General features: G+C 44.9%; 1 protein-coding gene across 1 annotated transcript in view; it reads left to right on the top strand.

Moving 5' to 3' along the window:
* FRMPD1 (FERM and PDZ domain containing 1) overlaps positions 1 to 22216 on the top strand; it is a 98512-nt gene that overhangs the window by 66454 nt on the left and 9842 nt on the right. The window contains exons 6-13 of the mRNA XM_016960895.4: positions 4355 to 4462; positions 9315 to 9410; positions 14909 to 15034; positions 16165 to 16284; positions 17488 to 17624; positions 18655 to 18781; positions 18912 to 19007; positions 20742 to 20924. Of these exons, the coding sequence (XP_016816384.1) occupies positions 4355 to 4462; positions 9315 to 9410; positions 14909 to 15034; positions 16165 to 16284; positions 17488 to 17624; positions 18655 to 18781; positions 18912 to 19007; positions 20742 to 20924 (993 nt within the window). The remainder of the gene's footprint in view (positions 1 to 4354; positions 4463 to 9314; positions 9411 to 14908; positions 15035 to 16164; positions 16285 to 17487; positions 17625 to 18654; positions 18782 to 18911; positions 19008 to 20741; positions 20925 to 22216) is intronic.

Raw genomic sequence — 22216 nt, 5'->3', positions numbered from 1 at the left:
GTGGCGTGATCTTGGCTCACTGCAACCTCCGCCTCCTGGGTTCAAGCAATTCTCCCACCTCAGTCCCCTGAGTAACTGGCATTACAGGCATGCACCACCACACCTGGCTAATTTTTATATTTTTTGGTAGAGGCAGGGTTTCACCATATTGGCCAGGCTGGTCTTGAACCCCTGACCTCAAGTGATCCGTCTGCCTCGGCCTCCCAAAGTGCTGGGATTACAGGTGTGAGTCACTGCGCCTGGCCCTGAAGAATTTTAAAAACATTGCAAAATGATCATATATGTCTTGCTTTAGCAAGGAGCCTCATTGTTGTCGTGGTAGATTCTTGGAGTCCTCAGATTACTTGAAATTGATTAGGAATGATAAAATCCACAGTTGCAACATTAATTACTGCTTCCCTAGAACGTAGAATTTTATGAAAAAAGTTCTGGTTTAAATTTGTAGATCTGTATTGTCTATATTCATTGTCTATAATACATTAATTATTTGTAATAATATTAATACCAGTATTTAATGTCTTATTTAATTTGCACCAAAAGGAAATGCTACGAGGAAGATACACTCATTATTCCCCTTTTACAGATGAGGATGCCATGGGCCTCACATGCCCATGGTCTCACATGCAGAAATCAGTGAAGCTGGGTTGCTTTCCAGGTAGACTCCGGAACCCACATTCCTTAGTGATATGCTGTTGTACCTCTGTAAACCCTGCTGCCTTCGTGAGTGACATTGTGTAGCCCAGGGCAGAGGGTATTGCCAAAAGATACAGGATGTTTTCCAACGTGTCCCTTTTCAGTGCCCTTTTAAACATTAACTCTTAGTTCAGCGAAAAACATGCACAAAGAGATTTTATCAGCTGAGGTCTGCTGCTTTCTGATGAATTAATTTAGAATCCAGAGAGAGCTTAGAAGTTCTAGAATAATGAGTAGCTCATATCCTTTGAATTGTCTCTTTAAAATATGAGATGGCTGAAGTGGGTGTAAGTAGGTGGTTTATAATATGTTCTAGATGCCAAGATATTCAGGGTAGCAGAGGTGATCTTCAGGTATAAAAGTACGGGAGCCACAGTGGGGCCTGTGTGTTGGGCATTTTCATGTCAGCATTTTTTTTTCCCAAAGCAGCCAGTTTCATGGTTGGGTGGTTCCAAATGTAAGAACGGCCCTTCTTCCCTGTGACTCCCACCAAGTAGTTCGGAGCAAGTCCACTTTGTATGAAATGGCAACGATTTGGAAGAGTGACCTTCTCTAGGCTAAACAACTGTGCCATTGACCATTCCTCATAGATGAGTTTTCCTGAATTTTCACTTCTCTGAGAGCTTTCGGGACAAAAGTCCAATTTTATGGTGACCCTCCCAAATAGTGGCACCCAGAAAGGAACACAGTTCCACCAATGACCAACCAGTGCTGAGTACCATGGGGAGTGGACATGCACCAAGAACGCTAGTAAAGCCCAAGATTGGGTTAACATTTTCGCAGGCTCAATCACACTGTCGGCTTGGGTGAAACTGGTGACCAACTAAATACTGAGCTGGTTTTCAAAGGAATAGCTTCCAAGCCACGTCCCTTCAGTTCCATGCTTGTGCAATTGAATTGAATTCTGTGCAATTGATTTTTTGGATGCTCAACACCACACTTCACATTAATCCCTGTCATGTTGCTTTTGCCCAGTGTTCTGGCATGCTGAGATTTTACAGTCAGGGAATTGTGGGGCTGAAAGGCTTATTTGTACAGTTGACAGCTGTAGTCATTTTCCAATGACTTCCTGTCAGGGAACCTCCTCTTCCTAAGTCTACTCCAGTTCCTTCAGTTTCCTGCCAGTTGATTTTCTTGAGCATGATCCAGCTCTGGGCCTAATTCTTCCAGGATTTATCTCCCGAAGGTGAGAGACAACAGTGTTTTCTTCCTGCAGATTCCTTTTCTCTCTGCATCTCTCCTCTGTTCTGCCCCTGATTTTTTATTCCTTTGAGTCTTTGGGGGGTTGGTGGTTGTACCTGTTGCTTTGACCACTCACTTTATCTTGTTCCCTGCAGCTCTTGACAGCCCAGCTCCTTATACCCTCTTATATTTGTTTTTAGTGATTTCCTGGCCTTTGACCCATAGCTATCTCTGGTCCTTAAGTTTCTCATGCACCCTCTTTTAGATTCCCAGTTCCTTGACCTTGCCCCCCAAATTCTTGCTGCCTGATATCTGATGACACCTTGCAGCTCTGTCCGTCACAGGTTTGGCAAGTTCACTCTCTGGGGCTTCAACCAAGGCATTGCTAAATATCACTGTTGAGGATTGAGACTAAGTTACTTAGTTAGAAATCAGGACTATTTTGAGTATATATATCAACTAGTTTATGAATCCACCTAATGGCACTGCATCTGGCCTTTTCCACAGGGGGATTATAGGAGACCTTATCAAATGCTTTGCAAGAATGAAGGAATATTACTATATCCATAGAACCCTGGTCTACCAATATGGACTTCTCTCTTCAAAGGAAAAATGAACTTGATTGGCTCTGACTTGTTCTTGGTAACTCCATATTGGCTGTTAGTGATCACTGTCTAAAAGCTCTCTGACTATCTCTTATCTTGGATTTTGCCGAGAATATATATATATATATGTATGTGTGTGTGTGTATGTGTATATATATGTGTGTGTGTGTGTGTGTGTGTATATATATATATATATATTTTTTGAGATGTAGTCTTCCTCTGTCATCCAGGCTGGAGTACAGTGGTGCAATCTCGGCTCACTGCAACCTCCACCTCCTGGATTCAAGCAATTCTCCTGCTTCAGCCCCCCGAGTAGCTAGGACTAAAGGCATGCACCACCACGCTCGGCTAATTTTTGTATTTTTAATAGAGATGGGGTTTCGCCATGTTGGCCAGGCTAGTCTCAAACTCCTGGCTTCAGGTGATCTGCCTGCCTCAGCCTCCCAAAGTGCTGGGATTACAGGCAGGAGCCACTGCACGCAGCCTGATTTTGCCAAGAATTAATGACAAACTAATCAATATGTGTTTTCCTAAATCCTCCATGTTCATTTTCCGGAAAACTTGATATTTGACCATCTTTAGTCTCCTAACATTTCTTCCATTCTCTGTTCCGTGGATGATACCAACTGTTACATATTATAGGTCCACAAGCCCCCTAGATTCAAGTGGTATGGGAGTCTTCAGCTCATTCGAAGCAATCTGATAGTCTTATCACTAATTTTGGGTTGGAACTTTTTCTTTCTCTTATTCCTCCTATCCCTTCTGTAATTTCTACAGGTGTACTTCTTCTCTGCAAACATTATTATTTCCCTGCTTTTCTACTAATTTTTTTTGTTTTAAAGCAAATTATATATTTGAGATGTTGAGTCATAGTCATGAATCCTGTCATGCCAAGGTTCTAGTTACCCACGAGAATCACATTTATCTTTTTGCATTAAAATTTCAGGGCAACTTGTTCACTTCATGTACTTCATGGCTTCGGTCTGTTGGTGTTTGAGTCTATGAACACTGTTTCCAACAGTTTCCCTGATTGTTGTTATGTATCTCTTCTCCCATCTTCACAGAACGTGGCCCAGAGTTTCATCTTGGTACTTTTACACATGGAAACATTCTAGAGGCTGGTCTAAAGGACTGTCCACACCAAGGGAACATAGGCTGTTAGGCTGGAAAATAGTGTATCAGGATTTCATCCAGGAAGGTCACAGCCTGTTGGTCTAGAAGATCATGTAAGATGCTATTCAGCAAGTGTCACAAGTTGGCCTGATACAATCTAGTCCAAAGTCTTCACCATATACTCATACCAACCTGTGATGACTGTCTTTACTTCTTTGGGAAAAGAAGGTACCTTCCAAAAGATAAGAGCAAAGTGGAGCCAAGGGTAAGTCATAAGGGTCAGAGTTTCAGGGAACCCCGTCTAACTCCTATATTGTGTAGATGGGAAGACTCTGAAGGCCAGAGAGCGGCAAGGACTGGACCAAAGTCACACAGTTATTTTGTTGTGCTTTACACACGTACCTGGTTTTCTTTCATAAGAATTTGAGTTTGAGATAGTTCTCACAACTATTGAGCAGTAAAACATGAGTTGGAATTCAGGTAGTCCCATTCACAGGCCAGAACTCTTTGTCTTCATCGTATCACAGCTATTTTGCTGCCATGTTGAATGTCCAACTATTCTCAGGTACACGAGAACATTATCTGGCTTGGGATCCCTAGATTTGATGAAAATACCTATAATGGGATATCATCCTTTCCTGTGGGTTTAAATTGAATCTGCAACAGCTATCAAAGTTTCTGTTTTTAAGAAATGAGAAGATAGCTATACCTGGCTTTTATGAAAGCACTGTTCCAAAGTGCATCATGTTACTGTTTTTCAGGGAGTCCCTAAATCGTCCTTCCTGACCGAGGAGAAGAGAGCCAGACTGAAGACCAACCCCGTGAAGGTGCACTTTGCTGAAGAAGTGCTCATCAGTGGACACAGCCAGGTGTGTCACTAGTCAAGGGATTGAAATTACTCTTTATGGAGCTGGCGAGCTGCCTTCTGGCACATAACTCCCTGAACCTCTGGAATTCCACAGCACAGAGAGGGTGCAGAGGAAGTGCAGTGTGTTTGCAAGAGGCTTTGTGCACCCTCCCAGTCAGATGCCTGCAGACCCTGGACTGGGATTGCTGGTGGGAGCTCTGGGCCATGGGTGGGGATTGGGAAGAAGAGCACTGGGTTTGGCCCTCTATTGTTCTGTGACTCCATTCTTCTGCCCATGAAATTTCGACAAATTCCAATAGTTAATTTCTCATTATGCATCTTCAAATTTATTATCCTCTCTGAAGGTGATCTATTGATAATGGTGCCGGTGGTGATGGGATTGCTTTTTATTTTTAAGAGTCCATCATCTACTGAACCTCTATTATGTGACCTAAACTTTGTGTGTACAGTCCTTAGACATCACAATACCCTGCAAGGGAGGTGTTTTAACAAAAGAGGAAGCAGAGGCCTAGAGAGATTAAGAGACTTAACCTCTAAGATCACATGGTGAGAAAATGCAGGAGCCCAGGTCCATGTGACTTTGGTTCTTTGGTTTTTCACTATGACGTGCTGTCTAGTCCTTTTTGATATGGAGGGACCCAGGGTTGGGGGTTCAGAAGACAAATTTGTAAAGGGAAAATGTTGGCTAGAGTTTGATTTTAATGTGGAGTGTTGGATAAAAGGCTCATTTATTCATAATTTATACATTTTCCCCCAGTAGTCTATAACTATTGCCATTCTGAATTTCTTAATATTAGACTTTGAAACTTTAAAGTTGAAACTTGTCCTTTTCTGGTCTTCTCACCATAGAGACCAGCAAAGGCCGGGGGAGTCACAGGGGGTGGGGGCTAAGGCCATTTTAACAAAGGATCCAGGTGACATGGTCCACATCTACAGAGCCCTTATTTTCTACCTGCCCTGCTACTTAATAGAGCACACCTTTAGATAGACTTGAGTGAGAAAGGTGGACTTGTTCAGGAAGGGGCCAGTGGGAGGCCTAATGCATGACTTAGAAAACACCTGTCAGTTGGCAATATTTGAGTCATGTTTGTGAAATTGGATTGAGTCTCTTTAGAAAATTAAGTTTAGATTCTGCTGGGCGCGGTGGCTCACGCCTGTAATCCCAGCATTTGGGGAGGCTGAGGCAGGCAGATCTCGAGGTCAAGAGATCAAGACCGGCTGGGGGCAGTGGCTCACGCCTGTAATCCCAGCACTCTGGGAGGCCGAGGCGGGCAGATCACAAGGTCAGAAGATCGAGACCATCCTGGCTAACATGGCGAAACCCCATCTCTATTAAAAAATACAAAAAATTAGCCGGGCATGGTGGTGGGCACCTGTATGTAGTCCCAGCTACTTGGGAGGCTGAGGCAGGAGAATGGCGTGAACCCAGGAGGTGGAGCTTGCAGTGAGCCGAGATCGTGCCACTGCACTCGAGCCTGGGCGACAAAGCCAGACTCCATCTCAAAAAAAAAAGAGATCGAGACTATCCTGGCCAACATGGTGAAACCACATCTCTACTAAAAATACAAAAATTAGCTGGGCATGGTTGTGCGTGCCTGTAATCCCAGCTGCTTGGGAGGCTGAGGCAGGAGAATCACTTGAACCCGGGAGGCGGAGGTTGCAGTGAGCCGAGATTGCGCCACTGCACTTCAGCCTGGCGACAGAGTGAGACTTCGTCTCAAAAAAAAATTAAGTTTCGATTCAACACATGACTCTTCATTTCAAGAGTTTTGGTTGGGGAGTTTAAAGGAACAGGGTTCTGAAAAGGTGTCTCCAGGAAGACTTGGAAGGTTGGGGCACCTCGGGGAATCTTTGGGAGTCTGCATCAGCCACATAAGGCAGAGATAGCAAAACAAGTAAGAGTTCATCCCTGTGACCTGTCTATTCATCCTTTCAAGTGTTTCAAAGATGATAAAATTGGCTGTTAAACTTTTCCCCTTGGAACATGATAAGACTGCCTTAGATACACAATCACTGTATTAAGAAGGATCTGAGATAGTAAACCAACATTTGAAATATGTTTGACTTTGCTCACAGTTAAACAAATACAAAGAAAAAATATTAAAAAGTAAAACTTTATACTTAGCAAATGAGCACAAATAGAGAAAAAATGTAAGCCCTGATGCTGAGAAAGTAATTATAGTCATGCACTACTGATGGCTTTATAAATTGGCTTAAACTTTTTTGAGTGGAAAAAAAACAAAATTTAATGACTGCTATAAAAAATGACCCAGAGATTGCATTCCTGTTAGTCTATACAATAATTTAAATGTGAAAATCCATATATTTAAAGATATCTATAGTATCAACATTTTAAATAGCTCCCAAAATGGAAAAACATGCTCAATTGTCTAGGGCAGAGGAATTGTGAAATCAGTTCTGATATTTCAACTCAATAGAATATTATAAATCCATTAAAATTATGAACATTAAGCCCACCTAAAAATTGTATATGAAATGCATATTGGGTAGAAAAGAAACATAGAGTCACACATATTAAATTATTGCAGCTCTCTAAAAACTATTTACAGATATAGATAAAAATTGGAAAAAGCCTTAGGGAAAAGTTAAGTGGTGGTAGTTATGTAATGTTGCTATGAATATATTCTTTGTAAACCTTTTAAATCACAAAGAAAGTACTAAGGAAAAAATTTCCCACTGGGAAACCCCAAAATTAAGATTTGTAAACACTCAGAGCCAGAGAAGTAAGATGGCAGCAGAGTAAGCGGTCTGAAATCCCTCATCCTGATGTAGTGTGAAATGGCACTGGAATATGAACATATTCCTTTTTCCTCCATAAAAATACTGTGGTTTTTAAAAAATAAGTTATAGACCCAGGAGACAGAGGCTGCAGTGAACCGAGACTGTGCCACTGCACTCCAGCCTGAGCAACAGGGTGAGACTCTGTCAAAAAAAAAAAAAAAAAGAGAGATGATTGTGAGTCTTGCTTAGAAGATACAAACACCTTTATATTTAGAAGATTCAATATTCTCATCTGAAAAAACTGGAAGTTTTTTGTTTGTTTGTTTAAGATGGAGTTTTGCTCTTGTCGCCCTGGCTAGAGTGCAGTGGTGTGATCTCGGCTCACTGCAACCTCCGCCTTCCAGGTTCAAGCAATTCTTCTGTCTCAGCCTCCAGCGTAGCTGGGACTATGGGTGTGTGCCACCACGCCTGGCTAATTTTTGCATTTTTAGTAGAGACAAGGTTTCACCATGTGTAGGCTTTATACCCAAACTCTTTATAGAGATGAGTGCAGCGGGGCAATTCTAGCTCAAATCTTGTGAACTCTAAAATTTCTCTGTGCTTCTGGAGGACACCAGCCCCAAGGGCCCTTTGTATTTGCAACCAAACACTCAGAATCACTTCTTTTTTTTTTCTTTTTTCTTTTATTATTATTATACTTTAAGTTTTAGGGTACATGTGCACAATGTGCAGGTTAGTTACATATGTATACATGTGCCATGCTGGTGTGCTGCACCCATTAACTCGTCATTTAGCATTAGGTATATTCTTACGAGAGCTGGGAGATTCTCCAAAACCCTCTCCTGCTCCATCCCAGGAGTTCTAGCTGGCATGGGGCCACCCAACACAGACCAGTCCTGTGCCTTTTCCCCAAATAGCCCTACGAGAGTGGCAGAGTCCTTTAGGGGACCTCATGCATCTAGGGTGATAATTGGGGTGAATGTAGTGGAGAGCATCCCTCTGCCCTTTGGTGATATTTCATTACAGGGAATGCAGCAATAAAATGAGGCTTCCCTACCCTCTCCATCCCACCCCAATCCTACAAGGTAGAGTCTAAGAATCTCTGAAAGGCCCATGTTGAACAGTGTGCATGCTGGTCATCTGGCTTGCCAAATTGCCTCCCATAAGGGTACAGCCAGCAGTAAAACGTGAGCTGATGGTCATGAGACATTGCACAGGCTCGCGCAGTGCTATCAGTACGCTCGTGGAAGGGCTCACTCTTCTCCACCGTTTGTCGTATCTAACAGTCCTCATGGGTATCCCTTGACAAAGCATGCCTGTGCATTGAAGAAATTCCCAAGTGCCAAGAAAGAACCCCTGACATGGTGAGGAGGTTAGGGAGGATCCTACTCTCCAAACCAGGCAGGTCCAGACAGCCAAGGATTTGTCATACCCAGGGGCAGGAAAGCTGTGACTGGGATACAACAGGCCAGGCATGGTGGCTCACGCCTATAATCCTAGTATTTTGGGAGGCCAAGTCAGGCGGATCACTTGAGGCCAGGGGTTCGAGACCAGCTGGCCAACATGGTGAAACCCTGTCTCTACTAAAAATACAAAAATTAGGCTGGGCACAGTGGCTTAGGCCTGTAATCCCAGCACTTTGGGAGGCTGAGGCAGGTGGATCACCTGAGGTCAGGAGTTCAAGACCAGCCTGGCCAACATGGTGAAACCCCATCTCTACTAAAAAAAAAATACAAAAAGTAGCTGGGCATGGTGGTGTGTGCCTGTAGTCTCAGCTACTCGGGAGGCTGAGACAGGAGAATTTGCTTGAACCCAGGAGGTGGAAGTTGCAGTGAGCCAAGATTGCACCACTGCACTCCAGCCTGGGTGACAGAGTGAGACTCTGTCAAAAAAAAAAAAAAAAAAAAAAAAAAAAGCCAGTCGTGGTGGCAGGTGCCTGTAATCCCAGCTATTTGGCAGGCTGAGGTGGGAGAGTCGCTTGAACCTGGGAGTCAGAGGTTGAGTGAGCCGAGATCGTACCACTGTTCTCCAGCCTGGGTGACAGAGAGAGACCCTGTCTCCAGAAGGAATAAAAAAAGACAGGGATACAACAATACTCTTGTGTTTTCCAGGGTAATTCTCTGCTGTGTATGCCCAACGTGCTCAAGCTATACTTGGAGAATGGACAGACCAAAGCTTTCAAGTTTGAGGCAAACACAACCGTGAAGGTATTAAGAATAAACTTGAACTTCTTTTCCCAAGAAGAATGTTCTGGCTGCTAGGACCCCCCAGGCATCTTGCCCTGCATCTGCCTTGGTGGTCTCACAAACACCGTGGTCTGAGCCCCTGTAATAATAAGCCAGGTACCATGTTATCTCATTTAGTTGCACGACCACCCAGAAAGATGGTCTTTTTACCACCATCGTAACTGGGTGGGGGTTAAGGGGTGGGAATCAGGACTTAGAGAGATGAAGTGACTTGCCCAGAGGTCAGATTAGAACTCCTAAGCCTTTACCCATAACCACCAGGCTTCCCTGCCATTTGTCTGTGACTCTACCTGCTACGCCAAACACTAGAGCAGCCGAAAACCCAGGTGAGATGTCAGGAAAGGCCCAGGCGCTGCCTATTCTGTTCTTGGTTAAAGTCAATTGAACTTATACTTCACAAGTTTCCCCATATGAGATGATCTGAGAGGGGTTACTGAGCTTAGTCAGGGGTGGTCTCAATCTTCAGGAGCTTGCAGTCTAGTTGAGGGAGGGTGGACGTTCAGGGAATGCTTGATTGTCCAAGGCAGGATGAAATAAGGGCCAAGTGCAAGGGGAAGAGTACCATCTCTTCCAGCCTGTCCAGACTTCAGACAAGGCATGGGAAAGAAGCTGGACTTGCACTGAGCTTTGGAGGATAACTAAGATTTCAACAAGGGCCAGTAGGGACAGGACAGTTGAGGGTAGGGTACATATCAATTAGAGAGTCACGTGAACTAATGCAGAGAGCCAGAAAAATGGCAATTGCCCAGGAAATAGCAAACCATCCAGCAGGACTGGGGCACAGGCTGTTTTCTTGTGGAAGGAGTGGCTGTGGAGGGCCTCAAATGCCAGGCAACAATAGAGCTTGAGTTTTATCCATAGATAATAGCGTATGGTGCTAGCAGTTCTTGAACAGGGAGTAAATAGTGTTAGAGTGAGGCTGCAGTGAAGAAGCAAAGTTGTTCAAACAGTAAAAACCATGTAAGAGGAAACATTGAGCCCAGCTCTTCTGGTACAAGGGGAGAGCAGGTTCAGGAGGTCCAATGCAGCTATAGGGGACAAACAGTAGCCAAGACACACATGCACACACACATCTGCATAGTACATTCACACACATGCATATGCATGCACACATATGTACAATGTACATACACCTGTACGCACACATCCAGTGCTTCTCTCTGGCACCTTCATTTGGCAATTCCTACAGCTGCTCCAAATGCTCTATTCTATTTCTTCCTAAATGTGAGTTAGAAGAAGCTGGAGAAGGGCTTTCTGAACCTGGGGAACTCCAAGCCCAGAGGAGGAAGCAATGGAGGAATAGACTTTAAGTGTTTACTACATGCCAGGCACGCTTCCTGGGCACTTTCTTGTATACGATCTCATTTAATGCCCTAGCAACCTTGTGAAGTAACTAGTGTTATCCCCACTTTGCAGAAGAGAAAACAGGCCCAAGAGGCCCAAAAGCTGTCAAGGTCAGCTAGCTCATAACTGGCTTTGAACTTGGTCTGTTTTTGAATCCTGTGCTGGAATCTTGTCACTCTGCCATTCTGCAGAAAAGGGAAGCTTTGCAAATGGATTAGACAAGAGTTCTACTTTCATCATCTTTGATCAAAGTGGATTGGAATAGAAGGGTTGTTTTTTTTAAAGCAAGTCCCCCTTTGGTGGCCAAAAGGACTTTGAGGTAGTTTACAATAAAGGCCCACATTACAGGGGAATTAAACTTAAGATGACAGAGAGAGTTGGAGAAATGAACAAGGACTTAGCCAGTATAATACTGGTTAATCTTATTTATCTGTAATAGCCAAATTTTTTAAAGCAAAGTCTTTAGCTGTTTACGACACAGAGAAAGGTGGACATAAATAAATCTTACGCGTGAAAAAAGGAAAAATTACTGTCCACTCATCAGTGACTTCTCTTCCCCTTTCCCTCACTAAGGGAAGAAAAGTTCTTGTATTAGAAAACCCTCTTTCTCTAAACCAAGAAAAAGAATATGTCATTTGACCCAGTAAACATTTATTGACACTTTTTGTGTGCCAGGCATTTCTATATCACCAACAACTTGGCAATAAATTACCCAGGGGCCGGGTGCAGTGGCTCATGCCTGTAATCCCGGCAGTTTAGGAGGCCGAAGTGGGTGGATCAACTGAGGTCAGGAGTTTGAGACCAGCCTGGCCAACATGGTAAAACCCTGTCTCTACTAATAATACAAAAATTAGCCAGGCATGGTGGTGCAAGCCTGTAGTCCCAGCTACTTGGGAGGCTGAGGCAGGAGAATTGCTTGAACCTGGGAGGCAGAGGTTGCAGTGAGCCGAGACCATGCCACTGCACTCCAGCCTGGGCGAGGAGAGCGAAACTCCATCTCAAAAAAATAAATATAAATAAATAAATAAATAAATTACCCAGGGTTATACTCTTAGGAAGCCTGAAGTCTTGGGGTGGGGCTAGGGTGAGGAGATGAGATCTGGGGACAACTCACAATGAAACGAGGTACCGGTATGCTTAAGACCATGAAAGCAGGACAGAAGCCGTGTGGTACAGGCTCAGGGGAGAGCAAGCTTCCAGCTGGGTGCCACATAAAGGCCTCTGAGGGAGTGGAGTGGTAGCCTGTATGGTGGACTTAGAAAGATAGATTGGCTTTTGACTGGAGTGGGCCAAGAGTGATGTGTGAAGGCAACATCCGGGCACGGCGAACAACACCAACAAAGATCCAGAAATGGGCAAGTTTGACAAGTGTGTGGGGCTTGTGGGCAGAGTGCATTGGGATAAGCACCAGAAGATAAAGTGGGAGAAGTGGGTTGGCACCTGATACCTTGAGAGTCTTGAATATTAAGCTAAGGAGTTTGGATTTTGGCCAGTGAGCCATCAAGAGCCACTGAACGTTCTTGAGCAAGGGAGAGCATGCCCAGTACAAGGCTTAGACAAATTCCTCTAGATCAAGAGTCAGCAAACCTTCTGTGAAGGGCCAGATAGTGAATATTTTAGGTTTTGCAGGCCACAGGGTCTCTGTCATAGTTATTCAACTCTGCCATTGTAGCAAATGCGCGTGGCTATATTCCCATAAAACCTTAATTACAAAAACAGGCAGTGGGCTGGATTTGCTCCACAGGCTACAGTTTGCCAACCTTTGCTCTATGTGCAAGTTGGAGAACAGATGGGTGGCAGGAGGGTTCACAGGACATCCCTCTACAAAGCCAAGAAATGCATGAGCCCAAGCTGAGGTAGACATGGGAGAATGGAGAAGAAGGGACAGAGTCAAGAGACAGGCTTTCCATTGGGGCCAGCACAATGCCAGGCACACAGGCAGCAGTCAGTTAATGGTGTGGAGCTGCAGAAGCAAATGGACCCTTCAGGACTAGTCACTGGGTAGTTATGGGGGGTGATGAACAAGTGGAGAGAGGGTTCCGAATCAGGAGTCATGAGGAGGGAGGAAATGGACCCTTCAGGACTAGTCACTGGGTAGTTATGGGGGGGTGATGAACAAGTGGAGAGAGGGCTCCGAATCAGGAGTCATGAGGAGGGAGGAAATGGACCCTTCAGGACTAGTCACTGGGTAGTTATGGGGGGTGATGAACAAGTGGAGAGAGGGCTCCGAATCAGAAGTCATGAGGAGGGAGGAGCACCTGATGGTGTGAGACTTACTGCGTTTGAGGTTCTGGCAGGACATTTATGATTTCTGTTTACTCACCAAGTGAAAGTTTGTGTGCATCTATTATGTGCCAAGCACTGGATATACTGCATAACAGAGCACAGCACAGGCAAGGCCCGCATCCTCAGAGAGTTTAACATCTAGTGGGGTGAAAGACAATAAGCAAGAAAACAGAGATTAGCAGTTGGCATGCATTGAATACTTACCATCTGCCAGGTGCTGTTCTAAGTGCCTTCTATGGGGAAATCAATTCAATGTACACAACAACCCTATGAGATAGGTGTTAATATTATTCCCATTCTACAGATGAAAACACTGAGGCATAGAGAGAAGAAGCAATTACAGCTAGGAATTGGGAGTGGAGGTCTAGAACCCATTCCCTTAACTTTACGATGGCTGTTAATTGAAGAAAATAATATTAAATAATGGTGAGGAAAATAAACAGGACACTGGGACAGAGAGTAACAGGGATGATTATATTTATGTATGCTGGCCAGAGAAAGCCTCTCTAAGAGGTGACATTTGGACTGAAACTCGAAGGAAGAGAAAGAAACAGACCTGGAAAGAGTAATGGGGAAAGTATACTGGGCAGAGGGAACAGCATGTGCGAATGCTTCGAGGCAGCAAAGACCTCACAGAGGGCTGCTCTAGTGAGCAAGAAGAGTGTGGCGTGGCAACCAGGATGCCTCAGCGCAGCATTCACAACCATTCCGTCCTGTCAGCCACTCTCAGAATTACGCATTATTGTCCTCTATTTGGAGAGGAAGTGACTGGGGTTCAAAAGTGTCCCTCAGTTGTGGCTGGACGTGGTGGCTCATTCCTGTAATCCCAGCACTTTGGGAGGCTGAGACTGGCAGATCACCTGAGGTCGGGAGTTCGAGACCAGTATGGCCAACATGGTGAAACTCCATCTCTACTAAAAATACAAAAATTAGCTGGGCATGGTGGCACACACCTGTAATCCCAGCTACTTGGGTGGCTGAGACATGAGAATTGCTTGAACCCAGGAGGCGGCGGTTGCAGTGAGCCGAGATCGCAGCATTGCACTCCAGCCTGGGCGACAGAGCGAGATTCTGTCTCAAAAAAAAAAAAAAAGTTTCACTCAGTTGCATAGTGAGTGGGTGGTGGGATTCTGTCTAGTAAGCAGTCAAAGATACAGACTGGGAGCCCGGCCAACGTGGCAAAACCCCGTCTGTACTAAAAATACAAAAAAACTAGCTGTGTGTGGTGGCAAACGCCTATAATTCCAGCTCTTTTGGAGGCCAAGGCAGGCAGATCACTTGAGGTCAGGAGTTCAAGACCAGCCTGGCCAACATTCCAAAACCCCATCTCTACTAAAAATACAAAAATTAGCCAGGCATGGTGGCATGTACCTATAATCCCAGCTACTCGAGAGGCTGAAGCAGGAGAATTGCTTGAACCCAGGAGGCAAGGGTTGTAGTGAGCCAAGATCACGCCACTGCACTCCAGCCTGGGTGACAGCCTGGGAGACCCTCTCAGAAAAAAAAAAAGATAGAGACTGGGAACTCTAGAGAGAGAATAAGTCTAGGGACATAGGAGAGAGAGGCAGAAACCTCCACTGGATGGCTTCAGCCTTCCAAGTAAAGCAAGACAGGGTGGCTGTATGGATGGTGATGGAGCTTGAGGAGAGGGGAGCTGTGGCTGCAGGGCCGTAAGGGGCCTGATGAGTGGGACCAGACTCTGGCGTAAGTCAGCAGTGGGCATGTCAGTGCAGGCTTTTCTCTCCCTAGCTGCACTGAGGAATGGCAGGAAGGCCAGGGAAGTCCTCCCTGTTCCTTGCGTAACTCCTGCACCTCTCTGTGCCTGCTAGGACATCATCCTCACCGTGAAGGAGAAGCTGTCCATCCGAAGTATCGAGTACTTTGCACTGGCCCTGGAGGAGCAGTACAGCATCTCCCGGCTGCACCTGCTGCACGAAGAGGAACTCATCCAGCAGGTAGGGAGGACTGACCGCCTGTTCCTGGGAGGCATGGGCTGGGCTGGCTGCACACCTCAGCCAGAACCTCTGGGGACAGGGCTCAGCACATCTGCAGGTTTGATGCACTTTCTCTTGCCCCAGAAGGCACAGAGCTCACTCAGCCTGGGGGTTATGGGACAAGAATCAGCCTGATTTTCATCTGCTAGTATGAGGTAGGCAGGACACAGATTTAAGGTCCCCATTTTGCAGATGTGGAGACAAAGGCTTAGAGAGGTAAGGTGACTTTCTTAAGGTAACACAGCTGATAGAACCCTGATCTTTTGCTTCTAGCTCTGATGATCTTCCCTTGCACCTGCTGCCTTTGAGCCATTAGGGAAGCATTTGTTGCTGTGTCTAAGCCCTTCTTGTGGGACTTACCCCCGATATGGTTCCTGATGGCAGAATAGGGTAAACACAGCCAAACGGTCTATATCACTCAATCTCCCAACCATTCAATAATATGTTGTACCAACTTTTTAAAGCTAAACACAGGTTAGTTCAACAAATCTTTGTGAGTCTGTTACAAAGATGAGGAGGATTTTAACAGTTGGAAATGAGTAATACATAACCTCATAAAAGCCACCCTGAACATTCCTCTTTGCAGATGAATTCTTACCCAATGCACTCACCGATTAGAAGGTTTACTGCTTGCAGACTTTTTAATTACTTCTATTCCATTTGCATTGGGAAAGAAAATCACATTAAATCCCTAAGATAGTTTAAGTGAAATAAAGTAAGTTGTAGAATGGTATGTATACTATATTATTATTTGTGGAAGATAAAAGAATAGACTTATACTGAAGCATGAATATACATAAACTGTCTCTGGAAGGGGCACACAAGAAACTGAAAACAGGAGTTTCCTCTGGAAAGGGAAGCTGGAAGATAGGTGAGTGGGAAATGCTGCCCTTTTGAACCTTTTACATTTTGTACCCAGGAAAAAGAAAGTCAAATTAGGAGTAAAGGTCTATGGCTGTCTTGGGAAGCACTAGAATTGAAATCTCTGGGAACTGTCTTTCACTGTCTGTGTTTTATAGAGTGGTTTTGTGGAATGACTGCAAGGACAAAGGCAGTTAGGAGATTAATAGTATCTCCCTTACCCATCGCAGGTGGTAGAAAGGGAGGAGTCACATGACTACCGCTGCCTCTTCAGGGTCTGTTTTGTTCCCAAGGACCCCCTGGACCTCCTGAAAGAAGACCCCGTGGCCTTTGAATACCTCTATCTGCAGGTGACTGGGTCTGTGCTTCCTAAAATAACAGTGGTTGTTCTCAAAGATGGTGCACTGGGTGATTTTGAACGTGAGCTCGAGGCCATTAAACAACTCCCTGGTAGGGATTCTCTTTATCTGAAGGAGAATGGGCCTGATCATCGCTCAGAATTCCCTTTTCCATCACTGAGTTGCTGTTTTAGCAGGTGTGCGATATCAGAATGAAATTCAGGCTCAGTCCTCAATGTAGATGATACATTTTCTAATACCATTTTAGGATCTTTAGAATTACAGTTTTTATTGCCAAAAGGGGCCTTAGTGCTTTAAAACCTCGTTTTAGAATGATGACACTGAGTCTTGGAAAGGTCGTGTGATTTGCCTGGGTCACTCACTTAGTGGCAGAGCCAAAACCTGGTTCTTGATCCGTGGCCTGGTGCTCCCCCTATTCTACCTCCTTAGATGAGAGTTATGATGTCATTTTTATTCTGATGAAAAATAATCATTTGGAGCCGGGTGCGGTAGCTCACACCTGTAATGTCAGCACTTTAGGAGGCCGAGGCAGGTGGACCACTTGAGGTCAGGAATTTGAGAACAGCTTGGCCAACATGGTGAAACCCCGTCTCTACCAAAAATACAAAAAATTAGCCAGCCGTGGTGGCACACACCTACAGTTCCAGCTGCTTGAGAGGCTGTGGCGGGAGAATCACTTGAACCTGGGAGGTGGTGGTTGCAGTGAGCCAAGATCATGCCACTGCACTCCAGCCTGGGTGACAGAGCGGGATTCTGTCTCCAGAAAAGAAAAAAAAAAAAAAGAAAAAGAATCATTTGGCAGATATCACCATTTTACAGATGAGATAACTCAGACTAGGTGGATTGGACTGCCCCAAGTCTTACAGAAATGGTGGCAGAAAATAATAATAATAGCAATAACAACACCATCAGTACTTTATATTTGTATAACACTGTGTGCCTTATACCTGCTTTCATACGCATTATCTAATTTAAGTCTCATGGAAACCACGTAAGGTAGATTTTACTATCCTGATTTACCAGACACCAAATGCTCGGAGAGTCTTGGTAACTTAACCAAGGTCACACAGCCAAGAACTGTCAGAGCCAGCTCTCAAAGCAGAGCTCCTGGTCCTGCTGCCTTTCACCCGAGAGAACGAGGGGACACAGTATGTCTGCTTTTGTTTCCCATCTGCTCTATTTAATCTCTTCTAGAGCTGCAGCGATGTGCTCCAGGAGCGCTTTGCTGTAGAAATGAAATGTAGCTCTGCACTCCGACTCGCGGCTCTGCACATCCAGGAACGGATCTACGCCTGTGCCCAGCCACAGAAGATCTCTTTAAAGTATATAGAGTGAGTGGCAGGGGATGGCAGCTGCATTGCATTTATAACTTGCTGGCCCCTGGCCAGGAGGGCCAGATGCCACAGAAAGCTGATAGTTACCCACCTACTCATCTGTCTGTTGTCTTTCCATCCATTTCCCTCTGCACCCTCTCTAATCTGACCTGGCTCCCCCAGATGTCTGAACCTGGCTGCTCTCTCTGGGACAGAAGCCAACTCCAATGGAATGTCACAGGATTCCCTTGTAAATTGCCTGTTCCTGGGAAGATGTCTTGGGAAATCAGTTGCCAGCATCAGTGTTAAGCTTTTCTAGGGGTGGGAATGCCTTGGAAGTTAATTTTTCCCGTGGATATGAACCAGTTCCTATTGCATTATGTCTCCACTAGAGCAGTTTCAAGTCCTACGATTCCAGCACCTTCTGATTCTTAGCTTAGAATTGTTCTGGACAGCATCACTCAGGTTTGCTAAGCCCCTCCCCAGATCTCAGCTCTGTCCTGCCTGAGCATCAGAATCAGATGGGGAATCATATTTTTAAAAATACAGCATATCCTTGGCCCTACCCCTGATGTACTGAGTCCAATCTCTAGCAGCAGGGCCTGAGAATCTGCAGTTTTAGCAATTTTCTGGGGGATTTTGAAGCTGCTAGGCTGGCACCATGCTGAAGCTTAGCCTAGGGGATTCACAGGAGCTCTGCGTTGCCCCATGAGAGTGTCTTGTACTCTCTTGTGTGCTGTCATTATTTGCCATGTATTTTGTAGTGAAAAAGATTCAGAACTCCTGCTCTGATTGTAGATGGTCACACCACACCAAAAGTAATGAGCTCCCAGAATGATCAATGGGGTTTAGTTCCTGAATGCCTGTGGGGATTTTTGTGGAGAGTGTGTGTATGTGTGTGTGAGACAGAAAAAGAGAGGAGGAGAAAGTGGCTCATAATTGCTGTATTATGGGAACACTAAGTACTGAATCAAATGTAATTATGCGCTTCATTAGAGCCAAGTACCCTGTAGAAATGGGCCTCCTTGTCTCCAATGTCTCATGGCAGGAAAGACTGGGGAATAGAGAACTTTATATCTCCAACTTTACTCCGAAACATGAAAGGCAAAGACATCAAGAAAGCCATTAGCTTCCACATGAAGAGGAACCAGAATTTGCTGGAACCCCGACAGAAGGTAATGAAGGTGCCTCTGCCGACCCACTCAGCTGTCGTCTGTGAAACCTTAGGAAAAACATTTTCAACACTGCCTGGATTTTAGACCAATGAATAACTCTGACTTCAAGTTTTTTTTTTTCTCTATTAAGCAACTTATTTCTGCTGCCCAGCTACGTTTAAATTATCTACAGATCCTCGGAGAACTCAAGACATATGGTGGAAGAATCTTTAATGCTACTTTAATGGTATGTATTAGAGAACTGTGAAATCCTACTCACATAAGGGACCTTAGAGATCCTCTGAAAATCAATGTGTCTTTTAGCCTAAAATTCCTGAGGACTCTGTCATGTACTAGAATTTGTTTGGTAAACTAAATAGTACACCACTGGAAAATATTTATCACGCCCTTGCTTGGTGCTACCCCTGTGATAGATGCTAGGGGAAGCGGGGCTGAATAAGATGTGATTTCCGTCCTTGAAGGATGAAACAAGCTACCCAACAAAATGAAGCAAAGCCATGAGACAGGTTCAGGCCTATTGCTGTGGAGTTTGGAGACAGAAGGTAGCACTGCTTGCTTCAGGGTAAGTATAGGGAGGAGAAGGGGTTAAGGAAAGAGGCAAGAGGCAAGAGGAAGCCTGAATTTGGCCAGACTTCAGTAGAGAGGAAAAGGCATTCTGGGTCAGAAGGGGATGGTAAGCAGTTCACTCTGGAGCTTTGGGTATATGAAGGTGAAGAGGAAAATTGGAAATCATGAGAGAAAAATAAGAGTGTTTGACTGCCAAGCTGAGTCTCTGATTGTTCAGAAGGGAGGAATGAGGGGTGGGCCTGAGAAGAGAAAGGAGAAGCAGAAAAGCCCTCTGCTCTCTTCCCATTCTCCTGCCTGCTTCTTTTTTGGAGCCTAGGCCTAGAGCTTGTGCCTTTCAGCAGTCAGTGTCTCGGGGGTGTGGTTTCAGAGAGCTTTCCTCCAGCACTGTCAGCCCCAGGACTCTGCAGCACAAAACCAATTTACAGTTAGAGTGGGGTTTTAAAAAAATATTAACCAAAATCCTTTCAAAAGATTTGGTATGCATCTCAGTCATTTACAGTGATGGGCCAATGTAATCAGACTGCTAACCTAACAATGTAGATGGAAGAAGAGAATCAGTGTTTTGAAAGAAAGGAAGAGCATCAGATAGTTAGGGGAAGGGGAAACACAGATGGATTCTTCGTTTAAGTAGAAGACCCAAAAGGTGGGAAAGAGACTAGATCACAGAAAGGAAAGTTTTGAAGGTACAAGAAAAACTTCCCAATTTTTCTAAGGGCTAATTCTACCCTCTCCCAGCTGTCCAGTTCCAGTCCCCAGTCTCCCTTTACCTTTCTTGTCTAAGGAAAGAACTGGTAGTGGGAGAAGCAACCAGCTACATGGAACAGGTTCAGGGTGCTTGCTGGGCACTGCGGGTTACAAATAGAGATAAATGCAGACTCTGTTGTCAAGAAACTTAATGTGGAAAATGAGACTTAATACAAATAATTAAAATAAGAAGTCATAAGTGTTCAGTGCTAGTAGAGAAGTAAGAGGAAGTGGTACAGAACAACAGAGAGGAAAGGGAGATTTCTCGCTTAAGGAGGCTGAGATCAGGCAGATGCTTTCCATAGGCAGTAGGTTTTGATGTAAGCTTTTAAAGAAGGATCAGGATTTAAATGGGAAATGATGGCAGGGAAGGGATTCAAAGAGCAGGAAGATAGGTACCTAGGTGTGAAAATACAGATGTGTTTATGGCTGTGGCTTAGGGCTGTATTGGAAAGAGTTTTGGGGAAATAAATTTACACTTTGATTTAGCTGTTGATGGGGTCCAAGTTAGGCAATAGTCTGGAGGAGTGGTGGTTAGGATCCAAAGTAGGAATCAAGGAGTTTGCAGCGAGAGGTATTATTGCTTACATGTGAAATGTATTTTCACTCGCTTGCGAATGGAGACTAATTCCCCTTCCACCCTCTGCAGTTACAGGATAGAGAATCCTACATTGCCCTTCTAGTTGGAGCCAAGTATGGGATTAGCCAGGTTATCAATAGCAAACTCAACATCATGTCCACATTGGCAGAGTTTGCAAACATCAGCCGTGTAGAGCTAACGGAAGAGTCTGAGAAAGTGAGCGTGGTCCAAGTGTATCTTCAGGACGTCAAGGTAACACAACGGGGAGAGATTCTGAATTCAACTGCTGGAATTTGGGGCCAAATAGGGGCCAGGCTAGTTTATATGAATTTTAAATAATAATAAAGTCTAATGTCCAATGTCTGCTTAAGAGGACGAATTGTCCATCCTGTTCTATCAAACGGAAAGTGGTAAATGGTACATTTTCCTGAAGAGGTCCTAAAAGGTTTTTTTACACAAACTGAGATGGACCATGTGCTTTCCTGTTGGATTTAGAAACGTAGATGGAGAACACCAGAGGATTTTTTTTTTTTTTTGAGACAGAGTCTCACTCTGTTGCCTAGGCTGGAGGGCAGTGACACGATCTTGGCTCACTGCAAGCTCCGCCTCGTGGGTTCACACCATTCTTCTGCCTCAGCCTCCCAAGTAGCTGGGACTACAGGCGCCCACCACCACGCCCGGCTAATGTTTTGTATTTTTTCGTAGAGATAGGGTTTCACTGTGTTAGCCAGGATGGTCTCGATCTCCTGACCTCGTGATCCACCCGCCTTGGCCTCCCAAAGTGCTGGGATTACAGGCGTGAGCCACCGCGCCCGGCCCACCAGAGGATTTTATCACATGAATGGGACCAGATTGCTGCTCAAAAGCTTTGAGTGGTGGGCATTAAAATGGGTAAATAGTGGGCCCGGTGTGGTGGCTCACGCTTGTAATCCCAGCTACTTGGGAGGCTGAGGCAGGAGAATCACTTAAACCCAGGAGGCAGAGGTTGCAGTGAGCAAAAGATTGCACCATTGCACTCCAGCCTGGTGACAAGAGCAAAACTCTGTCTCAAAAAAAAAAAAAAAAAGGTAACTAGTGCAGGGTACCTCCTGAGCCTCTCTCAAAGGTCTTACTTTTATTCTGCCCTCCTTTATTTAATCCCAACATACTCAATATTGGTGCTTTATTCTTATCACCCTCTCCCTCATTCTTCACATGTTCTTGCTCCTTTTTCTTTTTTAAGTTCAGTCTTGCAAGTCCCTCTGCAGGAATGAACAGGGTGGGATGGGGCAGTTTGGATATGGCGCTGGGGTAGAGGATGAGGAGCCAGAAGACACTGTATAGATTGGGTGGGAAGAACCCACTGTGTGTGAGTGAGTGTGTGAGTGCGTGAATGTGTGTGTGTGTGTATGTGCGCACACGCACACGCGATGGTGTCTGTACGAGTACATGCATGTCCTCATTTAAAGCCTTGCAAGTGAGGATATGGGGCACCAGGAGACCTACCTGTGGACCATGGCCGGATTTACCTGGAATCTCTCGTTGGTCCCACATGGCTTTGTTGT

This window comes from Pan troglodytes, chromosome 11 (genome assembly GCF_028858775.2).
Source record: "Pan troglodytes isolate AG18354 chromosome 11, NHGRI_mPanTro3-v2.0_pri, whole genome shotgun sequence".
NCBI classification, from domain to species: Eukaryota; Metazoa; Chordata; class Mammalia; order Primates; family Hominidae; genus Pan; species Pan troglodytes.
The sequence above is the reverse complement of the archived record's forward strand: the minus strand, read 5'-3'. Positions and strand labels throughout refer to the sequence as shown.